The sequence below is a fragment of the Scylla paramamosain genome, chromosome 1 (assembly GCF_035594125.1).
Source record: "Scylla paramamosain isolate STU-SP2022 chromosome 1, ASM3559412v1, whole genome shotgun sequence".
Taxonomy (NCBI): Eukaryota; Metazoa; Arthropoda; class Malacostraca; order Decapoda; family Portunidae; genus Scylla; species Scylla paramamosain.
The window spans coordinates 19,085,867-19,107,300 of NC_087151.1; the positions used below are offsets into that span (position 1 = coordinate 19,085,867).

The window sequence follows — 21,434 nt, forward strand, 5'->3', positions numbered from 1 at the left end:
TCCTATGACTTGAATTCCTTCAAGAGGGAGGTTTCAAGACACTTATCCTTCAGTTTTTGACTACTGCTTTGGACCCTTTTATGGGATTGGCATTTCAGTGGGCATTTTTTTTTTTATTGGATTTTTGTTGCCCTTGGCCATTGTCCTTCCTACATGAAAAAAAAAAAAGGAAAGGTAGATGTTGACAAAGTTGAAAGAGTTTGACTAGGCAAGATGCAACCACGGAGGCACAGTTTCGGAGAACAATAGGAGGGGCCCCATCAGGCCCATAAGCCTTCTGAGGGTTTAGGCCAGCAAGGCCATGGAAAACATCATTGCGAAGAATTTTAATAGGTAGCATGAAGTAGTCAGAGGGTGGAGGAGAGGGGGGAAACAAACTTTGAATCATGCATGGTAGAGTTTTCAGCAGAGGTTTGAGCAGAGTTCATCTTTAGAGATAGAGGTGATAGCAGTGGTGCCATCTGGTTGAAATAAAGGAGGAAAAGAAGAAGAAGCAAAGTTATTGGAGATATTTTTGGCTAGATGCCAGAAGTCATGAGGGGAGTTAGATCTTGAAAGATTATAACTATATATATATATATATATATATATATATATATATATATATATATATATATATATATATATATATATATATATATATATATATATATATATATATATATATATACAGGATGTCCATAAAGTCTGTGTGCACTTTTAAAATTTTATAACTTTACTAGTATTTGTGATAAGAATCTGTGAAAAGTATTAGAAAGAAGAAAATCTATCTAATTTTTTATTGTTTTATTGTATTTTTTTAGGTTTCCACGAGTCCACCATCATTAATACAAAGGGTAACACAGTTTTGCAGATCTTTAAAAACATTTGCCAATTGATTTACAGTAATGCCTGAAAGCACATTACTTGTTTTAGCTTTCTAGTCATCTAGTGAACGAGGTTTGGTTGCATACACAATTGTTTTCACATGTCCCCATAAAACAAATCAAGTTGAGTCAAGTCTGGTGAACGTGGAGGCATAGCCTACCAAGGACAAAGTGCTATAGCATGTGATGTCCATAAAGCCACTGTGTGCTTAAAAAAATCATAACTTTGTATGTATTTGTGCTAGAAAGAATCTTTAAAAAGTATTAGAAAGCTTAGTGTACCTAGTCTTAAGTAATGTTATTTAGTATTCATCACAATTTTTAACAGTTTTTCGAAACTTTAAAAATTCTTCTTTTCAAAATTACTTATGACATATGGCTTCAACGGAAGAAAAAGTAAACTGTGTCCTTTGATTGGCTGAACTGAAATCTACTATTGCTGTACAAAGAAACTTTAGAACTGAATACAGTAAAGAACCACCTCATAGGAACTCTATTGCCAAATGGATGAAAAAATTCGAAGAGACAGGCTCTGTCCATGATAGTCTACATTCCGGTAGGCCACGTGTCAGCGAAGAAAGTGTAGCATCCATAAAAGAATCCTTTACGGCAAGTCCAAGAAAGTTCTAAACCAAAAATTTTCTAACAGATGGATTGGGCCATTTTCTTGGAATCCACGTTTGCCAGACTTGACTCCATTAGATTTGTTTTTATGTGGACATGTGAAAACAATTGTGTATGCAACCAAACCTTGTTCGTTAGACGATTTTTTTTTTTGTTTTTATGTAGGAAGGACACTGGCCAAGGGCAACAAAAATCAAATGAAAAAATATGCCCACTGAAATGCCAGTCCCATAAAAGGGTCAAAGCAGTGGTCAAAAATTGATGAATAAGTGTCTTGAAACCTACCTCTTGAAGGAATTCAAGTCATAGGAAGGTGGAAATACAGAAGCAGGCAGGGAGTTCCAGAGTTTACCAGAGAAAGGGATGAATGATTGAGAATACTGGTTAACTCTTGCGTTAGAGAGGTGGACAGAATAGGGGTGAGAGAAAGAAGAGTCTTGTGCAGCGAGGCTGTGAAAGGAGGGGAGGCATGCAGTTAGCAAGATCAGAAGAGCAGATAGCATGAAAATAGCAGTAGAAGACAGCTAGATATGCAACACTGCGAGAGGCTGAAGACAGTCAGTTAGAGGAGAGGGGTTGATGAGACGAAAAGCTTTTGATTCCACCCTGTCTAGAAGAGCAGTATGAGTGGAACCGCCTCAGACATGTGAAGCATACTCCATACATGGATGGATAAGGCCCTTGTACAGAGTTAGCAGCTGGGGGGGTGAGAAAAACTGACGGAGACGTCTCAGAACACCTAACTTCATAGAAGCTGTTTTAGCTAGAGATGAGATGTGAAGTTTCCAGTTCAGATTATAAGTAAAGGACAGACCGAGGATGTTCACTGTAGAAGAAGGGGACAGTTGAGTGTCATTGAAGAAGAGGGGATAGTTGTCTGGAAGGTTGTGTCAAGTTGATAGATGGAGGAATTGATTTTTTGGAGGCATTGAACAATACCAAGTTTGCTCTGCCCCAATCAGAAATTTTAGAAAGATCAGAAGTCAACCGTTCTGTGGCTTCCCTGCGTGATATGTTTACCTCTTGAAGGGTTGGACGTCTATGAAAAGACGTGGAAAAGTGCAGGGTGGTATCATCAGTGTAGGAGTGGATAGGACAGTGGGTGACAGGACAGAACCCTGAGGAACACCACTGTTAATAGACTTAGGAGAAGAACAATGACCGTCTACCACAGCAGCAATAGAACGGTCAGAAAGGAAACTTGAGATGAAGTTACAGAGAGAAGAATAAAAACCGTAGGAGGGTAGTTTGGAAATCAAAGGTTTGTGCCAGACTCTATCAAAGGCTTTTTAAATGTCCAAGGCAACAACAAAAGTTTCACCAAAATCTCTAAAAGAGGATGACCAAGACTCAGTAAGGAAAGCCAGAAGATCACCAGTAGAGCGGCCTTGACGGAACCCATACTGGCGATCAGATAGAAGGTTGTGAAGTGATAGATGTTTAAGAATCTTCCTGTTGAGGATAGATTCAAAAACTTTAGATAGGCAGGAAATTAAAGCAATAGGACGGTAGTTTGAGGGATTAGAACGGTCACCCTTTTAAGGAACAGGTTGAATGTAGGCAAACTTCCAGCAAGAAGGAAAGGTAGATGTTGACAGAGAGCTGAAAGAGTTTGACTAGGCAAGGTGCAAGCACAGAGGCACAGTTTCGGAGAACAATAGGAGGGACCCCATCAGGTCCATAAGCCTTCCGAGGGTTTAGGCCAGCGAGGGCATGGAAAACATCATTGCGAATAATTTTAATACGTGGCATGAAGTAGTCAGAGGGTGGAGGAGAGGGAGGAACAAGCCCAGAATCGTCCAAGATAGAGTTTTTAGCAAAGGTTTGAGCGAAGAGTTCAGCTTTAGAAATAGATGTGATAGCAGTGGTGCCATCTGATTGAAATAGTGGAGGGAAAGAAGGAGAAGCAAAGTCATTGGAGATATTTTTGGCTAGATGCCAGAAATCACGAGGGGAGTTAGATCTTGAAAGGTTTTGACATTTTCTGTTAATGAAGGAGTTTTTGGCTAGTTGGAGAACAGACTTGGCATGGTTCTGGGCAGAAATATAAAGTGCATGAGATTCTGGTGATGGAAGGCTTAAGTACCTTTTGTGGGCCACCTCTCTATCATATATAGCATGAGAACAAGCTGTGTTAAACCAAGGTTTAGAAGGTTTAGATCGAGAAAAAGAGTGAGGAATGTACGCCTCCATGCCAGACACTATCACCTCTGTTATGCGCTCAGCACACAAAGATGGGTGTCTGACACGGAAGCAGTAGTCATTCCAAGGAAAATCAGCAAAATACCTCCTCAGGTCCCCCCAACTAGCAGAGGCAAAACGCCAGAGGCACCTTCGCTTAGGGGGATCCTGAGGAGGGATTGGAGCGATAGGAAAAGATAAAGATATGAGATTGTGATCAGAGGAGCCCAACGGAGAAGAAGGGGTTACAGCATAAGTAGAAGGATTAGAGGTCAGGAAAGGGTCAAGAATGTTGGGCGTATCTCCAAGACAGTCAGGAATACGAGTAGAGTGTTGTACCAATTGCTGTAGGTCATGGAGGATAGCAAAGTTGTAGGCTAGTTTACCAGGATGGTCAGTGAAGGGAGAGGAAAGCCAAAGCTGGTGGTGAACATTGAAGTCTCCAAGAATGGAGATCTCTGCAAAAGGGAAGAGGGTCAGAATGTGCTCCACTTTGGAAGTTAAGTAGTCAAAGAATTTTTTAGAGGAGTTAGGTGAGAGGTATACAGCACAGATAAATTTAGTATGAGAGTGACTCTGTAGTCGTAGCCAGATGGTGGAAAACTCGGTAGATTCAAGAGCGTGGGCACAAGAGCAGGTTAAGTCATTGCGCACATAAATGCAGCATCCAGCTTTGGATCGAAAATGAGGATAGAGAAAGTAGGAGGGAACAGAAAAGGGGCTACTGTCAGTTGCCTCAGACACCTGAGTTTCAGTAAGGAAAAGATGAGGTTTAGAAGAGGAGTGGTGGTGTTCTACAGATTGAAAATTAGATGTTAGACCGCGAATGTTGCAGAAGTTAATGAAGAAAAAGTTGAGGGGGGTGTTAAAACACTTAGGGTCGTTGACAGAAAGGCAGTCCGACCTGGGGACATTTATGGTCCCCTCCCCAGATGGGGACTCCGAGGCTGGTGTAGGAGTCGCCATGATGATTTTAAACTTTTTGAGTGAAGGGTGTGTGTGTTATTAGGTGCTTGTAGTTTTGTGTGGAGGAAGAGAGTTGTCTTTAGAGGGCAGGCTGTGACTGCCCCCTTGTGTTGTGAGATACAAAGGGAAACGTTCAGTGAGGTCACAGCTGGGTTTAATGATAAGTTCACAGCACCCCATGAACAGTGCTTTAGACCTCACTGGGAGTAATTATCATTTTGGCAGGTGTCTACTTGCATTTCCCAAGATCATCTGACTTGAATTTTTTCATGAGAAGAGTAAACGGACATTTTAGGAACTGAATCAGCCAACATTTTGGAAAACTTACTGCTTTGTTTTTTGAGGAAATGTCATCCCTACTACCACTTTTGTGTCATTTTCTTGTTTTTTTACATGTAGAAAAAAAAGCTTCCTAATCGATGATGTTCACATCTCTGTGTTACATGACGCATTATTCTCATCATCCTTTGGACATTCTCCTTTCACATATTTCATATTTTTCATGCATTTCTTGTTTGTTCTAGTACATTTTTTTTTCCTGTATTTTATTGTATTAATCTCTCTCTGCTTCCTTGACCTCTTCTCTCTACCATGCATCCCCTTTCTGTGGTCCCAATTTCATCATCTTTACTTTTTTTTTTTTTATCCAGCAGTTCCTTTTTGAAGGTCACTTAAAATTCTTCAACATTTGCATCTCTATTTACATTTTTCCATTTTTAGCTGAGTGTTGCAATCATTATTTAGTTATATTCCATACTTATTTATCTCATTACTTTGCAGTCATTTCCAATCTTTATTGTATTTGAGGATCTGGATGAGTTATCTTCCATGATGGTACTGGATTAGTTCAGTATTTTCTTTATGTGCAGGTCCAACATCAACATCAATGACATCCTTGGTGACTATTCCCTTACTCTCATTGATGCTCTGGACACCTTAGCCATCCTTGGTGATGTGGGAGAGTTTCGACGTGCTGTGCAACTTGTCATAGAAAATGTCAACTTTGACAAAAACTCAACAGTGCAGGTGTTTGAAGCTAATATTAGGTACTTTTACCTCAATTTTCAAGTCACCATTAATGTCCAACACCTTGTTATAGATATGTATCATAATGTATGTAATTTTCTAAATGAGAAAATTAAAGAAATGAAAAAAAATAGAAATAAATAAACTGGTTACAGTAAATGATGGAAATCTTATCACTTACAGACTATTGGGTGCTTTATTGTCTGCTCACTTACTCATAGAGGACAAGAGTCAGCCATTTGGGAACCTAGAACCAGAGTGGTACAATGGAGAACTTTTGGAAATGGCATCTGATTTGGCCTCTCGCTTCATGCCAGCCTTTGAGAGCTCCAAGACTGGCCTCCCACACCCAAGGGTAGGAATGATGGCATATATAGGAAGCCAACTCATCACCATGTCACATACCTTTTGTCATCACTGTTTTGAAAGCCACTTTGGCTGTCATGAATCAGCCTTTGTCATACCACACAATCAAACATAACTTGTCTTTGTTATTTTACTTTTCAGGTTCTTCTTCTGTACCTCTCATGTCTTTATTGGTGTACCTGTCAGCAATCTGCCCTCCTTTACAAAATTAATATATTTTATGCAACTGTTTTCATCATCTCCCCACATGGCCAAATCATTACAATCTACCTTTTCTAATTACTACATTATTAATGTTGTGTGGTGTTTTACTTGCTTATTCTGTACACATGGCCATCCATTTTTTTTCTGCTGAGTATCTGCACTTATTTTCACTGCAGGCAGTGATCAAACAGATAGGTGGCCAAAGTTGCTGTTGTTGGTCCTATTGAAGTCTGCCTCATTCATTACATAAATATATTCTCAGTTTGATCTAAGAAATACTGTAGGAGATAGACTTCAAAATTACAGATGAAAGTGTAGGGGGAAGGAGTCAGACAGGTACATGTGGAAGGGGTAAGATGGGTCTTTAGATCTTTTACCAAAGTACCAAGTCAGGAGGTTCATAATTCAAGATTTTAGAAGGTAATGAAAACTTCCATAAGAAAAACTATCTATGATGAATTTATTGACCTTTGTGTACATTCAAAACATTCTGTTGATGTGGACAAATGTGGCTCGTAGCTGTAGTCTTTAAGTGGCAGTGGTGGGTATTTCAGGTAAATTTGCGCAGTGGGGTGCCAGAGGGGAGTCGCACAGACACTTGCACAGCTGGAGCTGGCTCCCTGCTGGTTGAGTTTGGGGTTCTGAGTCGCTTGATTGGAGACCCTGTATACGAGATGTCAGCCAGAAGAGCCAACAGAGTACTGTGGAGACTCAGGAATGAAAATACAGGTTTATTAGGTGGGTATTATGATAATGGTCTCCTTACTTGAAAATACCTTCATATCAGTTCTTCATACATCTTTTAATGTTTTGTAATGCCAGTAGTAAATTATTATCTGTTTTAGAAGACCAGTGGGTTTGTTATTAATATCATGTATTCTGCATTGGCATTGGTTATTGCACTTCTTTTTTTTTGGAAGACTTGAGCAGCTTTCTTTATATTAGACCCTTTACTGTAAAGTTAATAATTATTTGTTTGTTTATTTTTTATTTATTTACTTATTTTATTTACAGTAAAATCCCTCTCATCCGGCATTCGAGTATCCGGCAGCTTCAAGTATCCGGCACATTTTTCCCCGAGCCTTAAAATCAATAAAAAATCAGTGTGTACTCATAAAATCAATTAAAATTCCCGCGCGAGGCATACTTTGTCCCCTCGCCACCAGAGCGCACTGCTTCACACCACCCACAGTCCACTGCACTGTGTTTACTCAGTGACTCAGTCCCGCGTGTGCACTGTTTATCGCCTGACACCTTCATCATGCCTAAAGTTGTAGAAAAGAGGAAGCGTGTTGTGCTTACACTTAAGCAGCTGATCAGATCAGCTGATCTTTGTTATGGTAAGATGTGTGAGTGTAGGGTGGTGATTGTGGACATAACTTCACTTCTATTCAAGTATCCGGCATGTCGGCGGTCCCGTTGATGCCTGATAAGAGGGATTTTACTGTATTCATTTTTTGTGAGCATTCAGACAGAAGAATTTTTTCTCTTTCCATATGTAATTTGTTTTAACATAAAAGCCAGCACTGATATCAACTGTGCACAACAAACACAACCAACATTGCTTCTTTATGTGTCAACAATTTTCTTCATATTAAATATGCAAAGGTAATTGCAACTTTACAAAAAAAAATATATATATTTTCACTAATTTTTGTATGCTGAATTCTGCTTTGTGTTTTTTTTGTATGAACATTTGTCCAAGTTATATCAATAGGTCCAGTAGCTGTTCATTCAGCAGCATCTGACAATTCTCTTATCTACCTATAAATATACCTGTCCTGTGTCTGTTTGCTAAGTGCATAGGGATACATTTTGAAAAAAAACATTGGAGTTTGAATCCAGGAAATAAAATGCATAGATGCAAGTGATCATGGTACTTTTGACAGTTGATTTACCTCATCATGATTGGACAGTGTAAGTTAGCATTTATGTATGAAATTTTACCCAGTATATTAAATTGACATTAAATTCATACCCTTCATGGAAAGTTGTGCTCTGTGCTGTTTTAGAGTGCTATGTTTTAGAACCAGTAACATTGGCAATATAGAATGTGTATAAGTGGATGAATTAATCTTCAGGCTATTTATATAACATCTTTAAACACTAAGATTCTAAGCTTTAAGTGATGTGTGAGGTGTAAAGCAATCAAAATTAATGATACCTATTTAAACTTGTGTGTGCTTTAATGTGAAGGAAAAGACTTTTTGACTGACCTGATGTTATGCTGTTCTTGTCAGTATTTTCCGTCACTTAGCATATTTGGATAATTTCAACATTTCATAATTTTGATAATATTTCTCCATCGAATTGCATCTTTAACTGCTTAAGTCAATGTTTCAGAAATGTGTTACATTACATGTGTGAAACTGCCATTATGTTATTCTATCAGTTAATAATGATTATTATTATAGTCCATTGAATAATGATTAGTGCTTTAGTCATATTCATTATTAAATCTATTTTTATTGACAACAGGGAATGTGGTGGATGTGGACACAGGTAAATGGGTTGGGGAGCTGAGTGGTGTTGGAGCCGGTCTGGACAGCTTCTATGAATACCTCCTGAAGGCCTATATATTGTTTGGTCATCCAGAGGACTACTATATGTTTAATGAAACTTACAGCCTCATCAAACATTATATGAGAAGGGGGTAAGTTCTTGATGATTATCTTAGAGTTCAGAAAGGAGTCAGTGTAGCACACTATTTTGAATCAGCTTTTGTGATGATGTTAAATTGCAGTACAGTGGAGCACTGTGACAGGCTATCTTAAGAGACTGTAAAAGAAAGTTTGCTAGTTTGTGAAATCAGTAATTATTAAACACAGTGAATACTTTTTAAAGTGCTGATCTTTCAAGCACTACACTTATACCACCATCACCACCACATCCCTCTGTGCCAGCTACAGAAGCCATAAGTGTTAGAAACACTAAAGAAGCCAGGGAAAAATGTCACAATAACAGTTTGACAGTTTCTTTTAAGTACTACGCTGGGCAAGACCTAGGAAATTTTAAGGAATATATTGCTATTATTATTATTATTATTATTATTATTATTATTATTATTATTATTATTATTATTATTATCATTATCATTATTATTGTTATTATTATCATTATTATTATCATTATTATCATTATTATTATTTATGCATTTATTATTATCTTTTATTTATTGTTTTATTTATTTATATAATTATTTACTTTTTTTTTTTTTTGCCAGGACAGGAATGTCACATATGTGGCAATGGGCTAGTGGCCGCATGCTGAATGAACACTAAGAAACATAAGGTGTAATTTCTAAACTGCCTGATAGGTGAACATTGAGAAAATAAGGTGTCATTCTCCCGTCATTAGGCAGTAAATTGATAGTTTTGAGACTTTTTTTTCATTAGTTGACTTTTTTTTCTCTAGTTGTGAAGCTGAAGACTGTCTATCATATTTTATCATATCACTAGACTTGAAATTGCTTGTAGAGAAAATGCTAGTCATGGAGCACCACTATAAAAGTTTGATTTGACAACTAGATTTACTGGACTGCTTGGTCTAATGGAATAAGAAATTCTGATATGGTAATGATCAATCTATTCACACTTTTCTGATATATTTCCAAGTATTTTGTACTCTCCTGTGCTGTTCCTATTGAAGTCTTGCTTTTGGCAGCTATTGGGAGCATTCACATTAGGGCTGTAGATGTTACTGCCAGAATTTTTAATTTCTGATGTGTTGTTGTGGACTTTGGAGAAAGCTCATATTAGACTGTATTTTCACAAAAATATTTTGTATATATTTTTATAATCAACTATCTGTGCCTCATAATGCAGGGTTCTTCAAAGTACGGGTCGCGACCCAGTACTGGGTCGCAAACTCATATTCAGTGGGTCGCCACATGATAATAATAATAATAATAATAATAAAAATAATAATAATCCAATTTTTTCATTAATGAGAGAGAGAGAGAGAGAGAGAGAGAGAGAGAGAGAGAGAGAGAGAGAGAGAGAGATTGTGGTGAGGGAAGGGACACGCGCCTTTGATTCCTGTCACTCGTCAGAGTCTCGAAATTTTCATCAGTTACGTTTGTACCGCGGGAGCGTGAAGATAGACACAGAGAACTCCTCAGTGACACATACAGTTATACCAAACGCTTAAACAAAATGGATCGTTTTGTTATAAAACGCGTCTCTGTTCAGTCGTCCAGTACGTGTGCACCTGATAAAAACACACAGGCCAACGAGCCTGGCTCGATCATAAGAGAGGCTGCATCTACATCAGCTTCTGAGCCGCCTCCCAAGAAGAAAGTCAAGTCATGGACAAGGCAGTACAGTGACGAGTTTCTGAAGTATGGCTTCGTCAAGTGTGAACAGGAAAAGGGAGAACCAAGGCCTCAGTGTGTGATTTGCAGTGAAGTTCTCGCAAATGAGAGTTTGAAGCCATCAAAATTAAAGAGACATCTCGAAACCAAGCATCCTAGTCTGGCTACAAAACCAGTTGACTATTTCCAGAGAAGAAAGGAACAAATGAAGATGTCAGTGAAAGTTCTAAATACAGCAACCACTCTTAATGACAAAGCACAATTAGCATCATATTTAGTTTCATATCGCATTGCAAAAGAGAAAGTACCATACACATGTGGTGAGAAACTTATTCTCCCATCTTGCGTGGATATAGTGAGCACGATGCTCGATGGAAAGTCGGCAGACAAGATCAAATGTGTCCCAATCAGTGATACAACAGTGTCACGGCGGATAAGTGATATCGCAGAAAATTTGGAACTTCAGCTGGTGTCACACCTACAGACTGCTGGAGAATTTGCTATTCAGCTGGACGAAAGTACTGATATATCTAACTGTGCAGTGCTCCTGGTGTACGTCAGATACGTACATGAAGATGACTTTTTGGAAGATATGCTTTGCTGCTTAACCTTACCTACTCATTCATCAGGATCTGAGATATACAGAGTGCTGAATGACTGCATAGTTGGAAAATACAAGCTGAACTGGGCCAATTGCAAAGGAATTACAACCGATGGAGCAGCAAATATGACTTGGAAAAAGAGCGGTGTTGTGACAAAAATATCAGAAGCCGCCGGTAATGATGTAACTTGGAGACATTGTTTCATCCACCGTGAAGCGCTGGCTGCCAAAGGTATCCCAGACAATCTCAGAGGTGTTTTGAATGACGTTGTGAAAGTTATCAACACAATCAAAGGAAGTGCACTTAACAGTCGGTTGTTTGAACTCTTGTGCCTGGAGATGGGAGCTGATCATTCACACCTTTTGTACCATACGGAAGTTCGATGGCTCTCCCGCGGGAGAATTCTAACAAGGGTTTATGAGCTAAGAATGGAAATTCATATTTTTCTTCTCGAGAAAAAATCCAGTATGGCAAGCTTGTTTTGCAATGATGAGTGGATTCTAAAACTTTCATATTTATCAGACATTTTCTCAAAGCTAAATGAGCTTAATCTAAAACTGCAAGGGAAAGAAACTGATGTATTCCGACACTGTGAGGAAGTAGAAGCATTTAAGAAGTCAATAATGCTGTGGCAAGCAAGGCTTGCAGTTGATCAACCTCTTTACTATATGTTCCCAACACTTTTGCAGCATATTGAAGAACATAATAACACCAGTGAAGAAACCATGAAGAAATTGAAATGTGATATACAGCTGCACCCCCATTCTTTGTCAAGCAGTTTTGAACAGTATTTTCCTGAAGAAAACCTTAAGAATATAAGAGACAACCATTGGGTGAAGGACCCTTTTGCATTTGAAAAACCAGAAGCTGTTATAGGGCTAAACCTTACACCTGATAAAGAAAATGAACTTCTTCATCTGACAAGTGATACATCATTAAGAATCAGGATGCGGTCACCACCTCTGTCATCATTCTGGATAAGTGTTTCCAAGGAATTTCCACATCTAAGTAAGAAAAGTATTTTACTTTTGATCCCCTTTACAACTACATACTTGTGTGAAGCTGGGTTCTCAACCTTGACAAAACTAAAAAGCAAAGAAAGAAATCGACTCAATCCTACAGCTGACATGCGTGTGGCGTTATCCTCCTGCAAGCCAGACTGGAATAAGATAACGAAAGACAAGCAGGCACACCAGTCACACTGAACACGTAAGTGCAGACTATTTTTCCTTGCTTTCTTGCAGCAGTGTACTCAACTTTACTTCGATTTCGTATTTTTTATAACTTTTTAGGTAAACTTGACATGTTTTCAATACAGCCAGTTTTATATAGATGTGTGTGTGTGTGTGTGTGTGTGTGTGTGTGTGTGTGTGTGTGTGTGTGTGTGTGTGTGTGTGTGTGTGTGTGTGTGTGTGTGTGTAATATAACTGATATCAAGTTTATGAAGAGAAAGGTACAATAGAATGGACATACTGGGTCGTGAAGGTAACACAGAAAATCAAACTGGGTCGTGATGAAAAAAGTTTGAAGAACCCTGTCATAATGCATTAACAACATAGCTGTGAGGTTGATTTGTGGGATCTGTATTGTTGGCTGTATATGATGAGCGATGAATATTTATTGGTTTTATACATATCTATGAATATTTCTTTCTTCTGTTTAAATATCCTGAGTGGTTGCCAGCAAAGCTACTAAGAAAACAAAGAAGAAAATAAGAAACAGCTGATTGCTGTCAGCTGACAGGTATGACAGTCTATACAAAACCAAAACAAAATCACATTCTTAGTTTTTTGGTAATTTTTTTGCAGATGCAAACTTAAACCTTCCTCTGATATTACTAACACCCTTTATTCTTGTTCTAATTTCTCCAGAGTCTAATTTGCAGTCAACTACAGCATGTACTTGTATGGAAATTCATAGCAAAATATGTCTGACAAACTTGTATGCTTGGCAGTGGGGAGTTGTAGAGTTCAGACCAGGACCCAGACTGCATCCCATATTATTTTACACCAGATGAACTGGCTAATTTTACCTGACACATACATCTATAGCTATATGAAGGTTTAAGTTCACATAGCGAAGAATACTAATATTCATACTAAGTCATACTGATTAGTTTTTATCCTATACCTAACGAATTCAAGTACCATACATTTCAGCGGATAAGGCCCGCTTCACACCAGCCCGTCACCTTCATTACCGTCACCGTCTGAAATGTCACAAATGGTGAGCTAGATGGGAACTGGGACCCTCAGCGGTAACAGCCATCTCACCGTCCGAGATGAAATAAATTCATCTTTTGACCGTAGGATGGCAGCAGTGTTACCCTTAACATCATGAAAATATGAAATATTAATATTTGTACACAGAGAAAGAAATAAGATCATATTATTATAATAAATGTTTAAATATATTTTCCCAAAGTGTGAGGTGAAGACTGTTGTTTAATGAATCCAGAAACATGGCAACACCACTCACTATACAACCTCAGTGCAGCTGATCCTGTGGTAAACACACAGCATTTGAGCACGTGCAATGAGAACCAATTAGTTGCACTAGCTCCTGAAAAGTGGCAGAGGTCATGTGGTAGGCTCCATGGTGGCTGTCTTTATTAGTCCTCATCTCTGTCTCCATAAGGATCTTGTGGTCTCCTTGTAGCAGTCTCTCCAGCAGTAGTTGTTGTGCCCATACCTTCTGTCTCCTCCTTCATTTTGCTGGCCTAACTGGGTGGTCCTCTGGCTCCAAATTGTCCAACAATAAGAGAGCAGCAATGATGAGGAGATCCCTGTGGTCCATCTTATTTTGGTGCGTATGCAGGACTGATGATTGATGGGCTGATGTCACACTGTTGCCCTGTGATGGAGCTCGTCTCCTCCATAGTGGATGGCTGTCATGCTTGTGATGTCACGGATGGGGATGGGGTGACGGTGATGGGCTGGTGTGAACTGGGCCTAAGGTGCAGTTCTCATTAGCTCGTCACCATCACTGCCGTCACCATCCGTGGCTTCACAAACTTGATGGCCGTCTGCTTTGGAGGGGATGAGCTCCATCACAGGGTGACAGTGTAATGTCAGCCCATCAATCACCAGACCTGCACATGCATCAAAACAAGATGGACCACAAGAATCTCATCATTGCTGCTCTCTTATTGTTGGACAATTCAGAACCAGAAGACCGCCTAGCTAAGCCAGCAAGACGAAAGGGACAGACAGACAGTATAGGCACTGCAACTACTGCTGGTGAGGGGCCTCTTCAAGGAGAGCACAAGATCCTTATGGAGGCAGAGATGAGGGCTGAAAGAAACAGCTTCTATGGAGCCTAGCACATACTAGTTGGTCTTCACTGCATGTGCTCGAATGGTGTGTTTACCACAGGATCAGGTGCGCTGAGGGTGTATGGTGAGTGGTGTTGCCACTTTTCCAGATTCACTGAACAATAGTCTTCACCTCACTCTTTAGGAAAGTATATTTAAACATTTATTATAATAATATGATATTACTTCTTTCTCCATGTACAAATACTAATATTTCATATTTTCATGATAAGGATATCCAGCACCACTGATAACGGGCAACACCACTGCTGTCCCTCCGTCAAAAGATGAATTTATTTCATCTCTGATGGCAAGTTGACTGTCAGCACTGAGAATCCTGGTTCCCACTTAGATCACTGTTTGTGATGTCATGGATGGTGACAGTGCTGATAGTGACATGCTGGTGTGAACTGGGCCTAAGATGCCTTTCTGATAAGATGACCCACAAAATTTCAGTCTGAATTTAGTGGCTTTAGCTGATATTAGTGGTATAAGATAATACCAAACCTACCAAACCATCTGTGGTGAAATTTAGGTCAGTGAGCACCAGACAAATGAGATGGTGATATACCAGTACAATGAATAAAATACCTTGAATGTACTACCAGTAATAAGGTACCATCATCTTCAAGTGTAAATCTAAACCCAAAATGAAATTCCTATCAGGTTTTTTGTCCATTTTCATGAAAAGGATGGATGGATGAATATGGTGTAAAATTATGCATGGTATGATCTGTTTTCCCAAACATAAATAAACCCTGGCCTTGCACTGCCTGCGTGTTTTGGGTTGTTGGCTGTAATCTTCTTCTATACATTATGTTTCTTTTCATTAGATACACTGACATTCTTGAAGTTTATTTTCACAGTATAAGTACTTCGTCCCTATAGAACAGAGGTTCTCAATCTTTTGCAAGCTGGGCTCCCTCCAATGCTGTTTCAGTGCAGTTGGGGCCCCTCTCCTCCTTGTGCCACTCACTTGGTCCCCTTTCCAGCTATGCCACCATAGATAGAATCAGATAGATAGAATCAGGTAGATAGATAGATAGATAAATAGAGGAAGAGCATTACAGCTGCATCTCCTTTGTACTAATAGCCAGTGAGTGATTTTCTGGGATTTTTTTCCCTCCCGTCCTGTACTCGCATCCCCCCAGGAGAGTGTCTGTGCTCCCACCAGTTGAGAACCACTGCTATACAATTGCAAAGTGGAGAGATTTATGTTTTCCCAGTTTGCTCTCCTTTGCCACTTATCTTGGGGTTCCATGCCTTGAAGACCTTTGTATAGCTCTTTCAGTTTTGGGAAAAACTGGGGAATATTTTCACAGTCTCTTGCTTTGTCCATTCATATATACAGTAATGACAGTGGAGGGTTGTAGTTGTACTACATTAAATTTTGTTTACACACTTTTCAATGGGAATACGTTTCTCTGCATTTTCGCAAAATGGATTCCTATTTTACTGCGTTTAACTTTTTGTGTAAAATTTTAAGGTTATTGTTTTAGTATCTGATGTATAGAGTGACCCACTTTTTTGTGTCTTTTTAGAATTATTCAAGTGTCGTCTTATATACCAAAATAAATGCTAATGGTTATATTAGTTGATAAACAGCATTGTCTCTCTTATATCTAAATAATACTTAAGATATGCATTAGCATATCAGATAATATATATATATATATATATATATATATATATATATATATATATATATATATATATATATATATATATATATATACATACACACACACACATCTATATTAAGTAGAACCTTGGTTTTAGAACTTAATTCGTTCCTGAATACCATTCAAAAACCAAGTGTTAAAAACCAAAACTATTTTCCTCATAGGAATCAATGTAAAAACGGATTAATCCATTCCCAGACACCATTCTATCCTGTCTTAGCAGCTTATGACATACACTTCCACAGCCAAGATGGCTGCTTCACAATATCTCCAGCTCAGAAATTATTTATCCAGAAAGGATGTATTGAATGAACTTAGTGACACAACTCATCAGAAGAAACTGTTTAGATCTTGCAGGTATTCTCTTTTTCACCAGTCTAGTGAGGGAAGCTTTACAGAGGGACACAGAGAGGAGCAACACACTTACCACCAAAATGAAGGTGATCATAACACTTAGACATCTTGCTGCTAGGAAAAGCTGCAGTAATAATGGCATTGGGGGGTCATCAACAGATGGTTCGGGATAATTCCTTAGCGCTGGAAACTGTTTGCTTACATCGAGGCTTTTCAAGACCACATTTACTGTGTTTCAAAGATTGAATCACTTTATTACATTGTGTCTCTATTCCAAATATATAAGAACAAAGTAAATATTTATAAAAACTATAAATTAGTAATAAACGGCAGTTTTTGCTGTCTTTTAATACAGTGAAACCTCTATTTTTTTTAACTTAATTAATTCCAAAATGCTGTTCGAAACCCAAAATGTTCGGAAACTGAAACTATTTTTCCCATAGGAAGCAATGGAAAACTGATTAATCTATACCTAGACAGCAGATGATTTTTTTTCTACAAAAATAATTTAGGCATAAAATCATACATAAGAACCGGTGATATAAGCTGAGCAAATTAGGGACTATTTTTTTATACCAGTGCAAAAATTTAGTGATATGAGAACCATTTTGGGATGAGTTAAGTGATGAAAACCAGGTGGGACACTTCTGGCTCAGTCATCCCAAAAAACACAGTTCCCACCGTTTTCTCTCAAGCCTCAGAGAGCTGGGAGTGCTCAGCTGGGGATGACAGTGGCAATGCTGTGTGGCACCACACCCAAACACTAACACATCAGCTATGCAGTATAAATGATTGTTATGCTTATTTTATATAAGAATGAAAAATTAATTCATAATTACCTGTGCAGAGGAAGCTCTATGAGGCTTGAGAGAAAACAATGGGAACTGTGTTTGTTGGGATGACTGGGCCTTCATCACTTAACTCATCCTAAAATGGTTCTCATATCAAGTGAAGGGTGAGGAGGAGGTGGAAAGGATTTTAGTGTTAGGAAGTCACCTTCCATAATTATGTCAGATAACAACATTTCAGGACTTTTTCTCTTTCTTCCTTGACTTTCTGCTTGCTAGCAGATTCTAACTGAAGCTCACTAGGTATCTTTTTCACTAAAAACCCATCTAATGAAATTTGCTTTTGTGTATTTTTCAGTGTTACAGAAGTAAGACATAGCATTATCATTGAAAATGTTAATGGCATGGCTTGCTACTGCCTTATCATGGTGATATATTTCAAGAATTTTTTTCAGTTCACTCCATTTTGTACACATTTCATTAATAAGAACACTGGGCACATCCTCCCTTCTCTCCTCTTCCTCTAAAAATACCTCCTCAGATATCTTCTTCTGCTGCTCCTTTTGAAGGAGTTGGAGTTCATCAGTAGACAACTCGGTGTTGTGTCTCTCCACTAGCTCTTTGACATCAGCATCGTTGACTTCCAGACGCATACACTTACCCAGGGACATGATGTCATCGACAACTTCAGAAGGCTTTGTCTCCAGTTCTGCAAAGACTCTCTCTGCAACACAATCAAGTCAGAGATTCCTTCAGGCTGAGTTCAAGGTCCTGCAAGTCACTCGCTGCCAGGCCTTGTCAATAAGACCTAAGCAATGCAGGATATTGAAATAATTGTTTCAAAACTTGCAGAGAGATAACCCAGTGTCAGAGGTAACCTCAAAGCATCTTTGAAAAAGTGCTTTGGTGTATAACTTCTTGATGTTAGAAATGACCTGTTGGTCCTTCAACTGAATCAGTGGAGTTGTATTAGGAGCCAGAAACTTCACGGTGATGAAGTTGAATTCTTCTAGTAACTCAGCCTCCAGGCTTGGAGGGTAGGCAGGAGCACTGTCAAGCAAAAGGAGGCACTTGAATGGGAATTTATTTTCATTAAGGTAACATCTCACACCAGGAGCAAAAATGTCATGAATCCATACCAGAAAAAAACTGTCTGGTCACCCAGGCCTTACTGTTGGCCCTCCACATGATGGACAACCTGCTTTTACAACATTGTTTTTCTTAAACAAATGGGGGTTCTCCAAATGATACACTAGCATTGGTTTTACCTTAAAATCAGCACTAGCATTGCCACAAAGCAAAAGAGCCTATCCTTCATAGGCTTGTGCTCAGGCAAAGCCTTTTCCTCTTGGGTTATATATGTTCTGTTTGGCATCTTTTTTTCCAGAAGAGTCCAGTCTCATCACAATTGAACACTTGCTGAGGGATAAGACCCTCAGCAGTTAATATGCACCAAACTCTTTCACAAATTCTTCTGCATCTTTCTTGTTAGCGCTTAGAAGCCTCTCCATGGCAACCATGCTGTGTATGCTACTTTGCTTCTTAAACTTTTCAAACCACCCTCAACTAGCCTTAAACAAGTTAGTCTCAGAACTTGTACCTAGGGTTTTTCATAAGTTAATCCTGGTGCAAAAGCCTTGCTTTCTCACAAATTATAGCCTCTGAAATACTGTCACTGGCCGACTGCTTCTCATTGATCCAAATCAACAGCAACTTTCCCATTTCTAATATCTGTGATCTTTGCTTGGTGATCACAGTGATTCTGTTGGCAACATTTGCTTCTTTTATTGCTTTCTTTTTCTTAAGGATGGCACAGATTGATGACTTTGCTAAGTTGTATTCCAAAGTGAGAGCAAAAACACGGACACCATTTTCATGCTTACATAGAATCTCTTTCTTTGTCTCTATTGCTGTTCTGCTTGTTTTTCTTTCTGCTTTTCCACTTTTAGTAACTTTTTTGAGTCCCATGATTGCTTATTAGAAATAATGAACAAAAGAAATGTCATCAGAAATAGAACAGTATGACACAGATGTCCAATGAACAATGGATGAGGTGTGACTAAGCTTGTTAGAAAACTAAAACATTGTACGGCAACTGAAGCAATGATGAGTTCAAAATTTTGTTAGAAATTTTGTTAGAAAAGGGAGGCACTTGGTCACCAAGGTTCCACTGTATATATATATATATATATATATATATATATATATATATATATATATATATATATATATATATATATATATATATATATATATATATATATATATATATATATATATATATATATATATATATATATATATATATATATATATATATATATATATACACACACACACACACACACATACAGTACCGTCTCCAAGTTTGCGATATATTGGTTGATGTTGTGGATTGCAAATTTTGAAATTGCAAGCTTTGAACCATTGTTCTTATGGGGAAAGTTGAAAACCGTTGACGTCTTATCAGAAATGCCCAATTTTTCATAATTTTCATCATTTTGCTCTTATTTGTACACATATGAATGCAAGTATGTACTTTATGCATCCTAAAATAAAGTTAGATAATGAAACATATAGACAATTAATTACTGTATTTTTAAGAAAAGACAATTTTATTGAGCATTTATATGTACATATACGTACTACCTTCACCCGAACGATGGCTGGGCTCATGGTGATGGAGGTGGGAGGGTTATCTGAGGCTTGACTGGGCCTTTCGCTCACTCTCACTTTCACTAAATTCTTTGTCTGGAACTTTGGCAATGGTAGCAATGTAGTTGAGGAATCCCTCAAAGTTGTCCTCAAGTCATCACATTGTCATTGTCATCAACAGCCAGGGTAGCCAGGCCAGGGTTGGCAGGACAGTCGGCTGTTGTGATTAATGGCTGGGCCCTGTTGTTCACACCTTCCCTGTATTTTTCAGCATAAACACGAATCACCCTGTCCAACGAGATACAGATTTCTTCGGCATGCATATGATCTTGGTCGTTATTGCAAACAATGTCCTTAAATGTGTCAAGGCCAGAAAATTTTGTTAGAAATAGACCCCTCTTCGTCTTGCAATTCCCTCACTTCCTCTTCGGTTATATTTTGACACCCTGCCACTTCCTGTGCTGTGGCCACAACTGCCTGCAGAGACTCAGCAACCTGTTGTACCAGGCTGCTCACTTCCTTTGAGACCAGATGTGGGACAACAGAGTGCCAGCCATGGTGGATAGTGGCCACGTTTATTTACCCCCATGACTCCACAAGGAATTCCACAGCATTCCAATTCTAAAATTTCTGATTGGAGCAGAGCAAACTTGGTATTGTTCAATGCCTCAAAAACTCAATTCCTCCATCTATCAACTCGACACAACCTTCCAGACAACTATCCCCTCTTCTTCAATGACACTCAACTGTCCCCCTCTTCTACACTGAACATCCTTGGTCTGTCCTTTACTTATAATCTGAACTGGAAAATTCACATCTCATCTCTATCTAAAACAGCTTCTATGAAGTTAGGTGTTCTGAGACATCGCTGCCAGTTTTTCTCACCCACCCCCAGCTGCTAACTCTGTACAAGGGCCTTATCCATCCATGTATGGAGTATGCTTCACATGTCTGGGGGGGTTCCACTCATACTGCTCTTCTAGACAGGGTGGAATCAAAAGCTTTTCGTCTCATCAACTCCTCTCCTCTAACTGACTGTCTTCAGCCTCTCTCTCACCGCCGCAATATTGCATATCTAGCTGTCTTCTACTGCTATTTTCATGCTAACTGCTCTTCTGATCTTGCTAACTGCATGCCTCTCCTCCTTCTGTGGCCTTGCTGCACAAGACTTTCTTCTTTTTCTCATCCCTGTTCTGTCCACCTCTCTAATGCAAGAGTTAACCAGTATTCTCAATCATTCATCCCTTTCTCTGATAAACTCTGGAACTCCCTGCCTGCTTCTGTATTTCCACCTTCCTATGACTTGAATTCCTTCAAGAGGGAGGTTTCAAGACACTTATTCATCAATTTTTGACCACTGCTTTGACCCTTTTATGGGACTGGCATTTCAGTGGGCATATTTTTTTTATTGGATTTTTGTTGCCCTTGGCCAGTGTCCTTCCTACATAGAAAAAAAAAAATGGTGAACTGATGCCAGAATTGATGAACAGTCATT

The 21,434-nt window shown here is 38.8% G+C and overlaps 1 protein-coding gene across 9 annotated transcripts in view; it reads left to right on the plus strand.

The window, feature by feature from the left end:
- Nucleotides 1–21,434, plus strand: part of LOC135101890 (ER degradation-enhancing alpha-mannosidase-like protein 1) — a 168,653-nt gene that overhangs the window by 18,628 nt on the left and 128,591 nt on the right. For all 9 annotated transcript variants that reach the window (XR_010269438.1, XR_010269433.1, XR_010269435.1 and 6 more), the window contains exons 2-5: nt 5,507–5,683; nt 5,847–6,018; nt 6,788–6,971; nt 8,712–8,886. Coding sequence is in view for 2 of the 9 variants with exons in the window: in XM_064006239.1 (XP_063862309.1) it covers nt 5,507–5,683; nt 5,847–6,018; nt 6,788–6,971; nt 8,712–8,886 (708 nt within the window). In the remaining 7 variants the exon portion in view is untranslated. The remainder of the gene's footprint in view (nt 1–5,506; nt 5,684–5,846; nt 6,019–6,787; nt 6,972–8,711; nt 8,887–21,434) is intronic.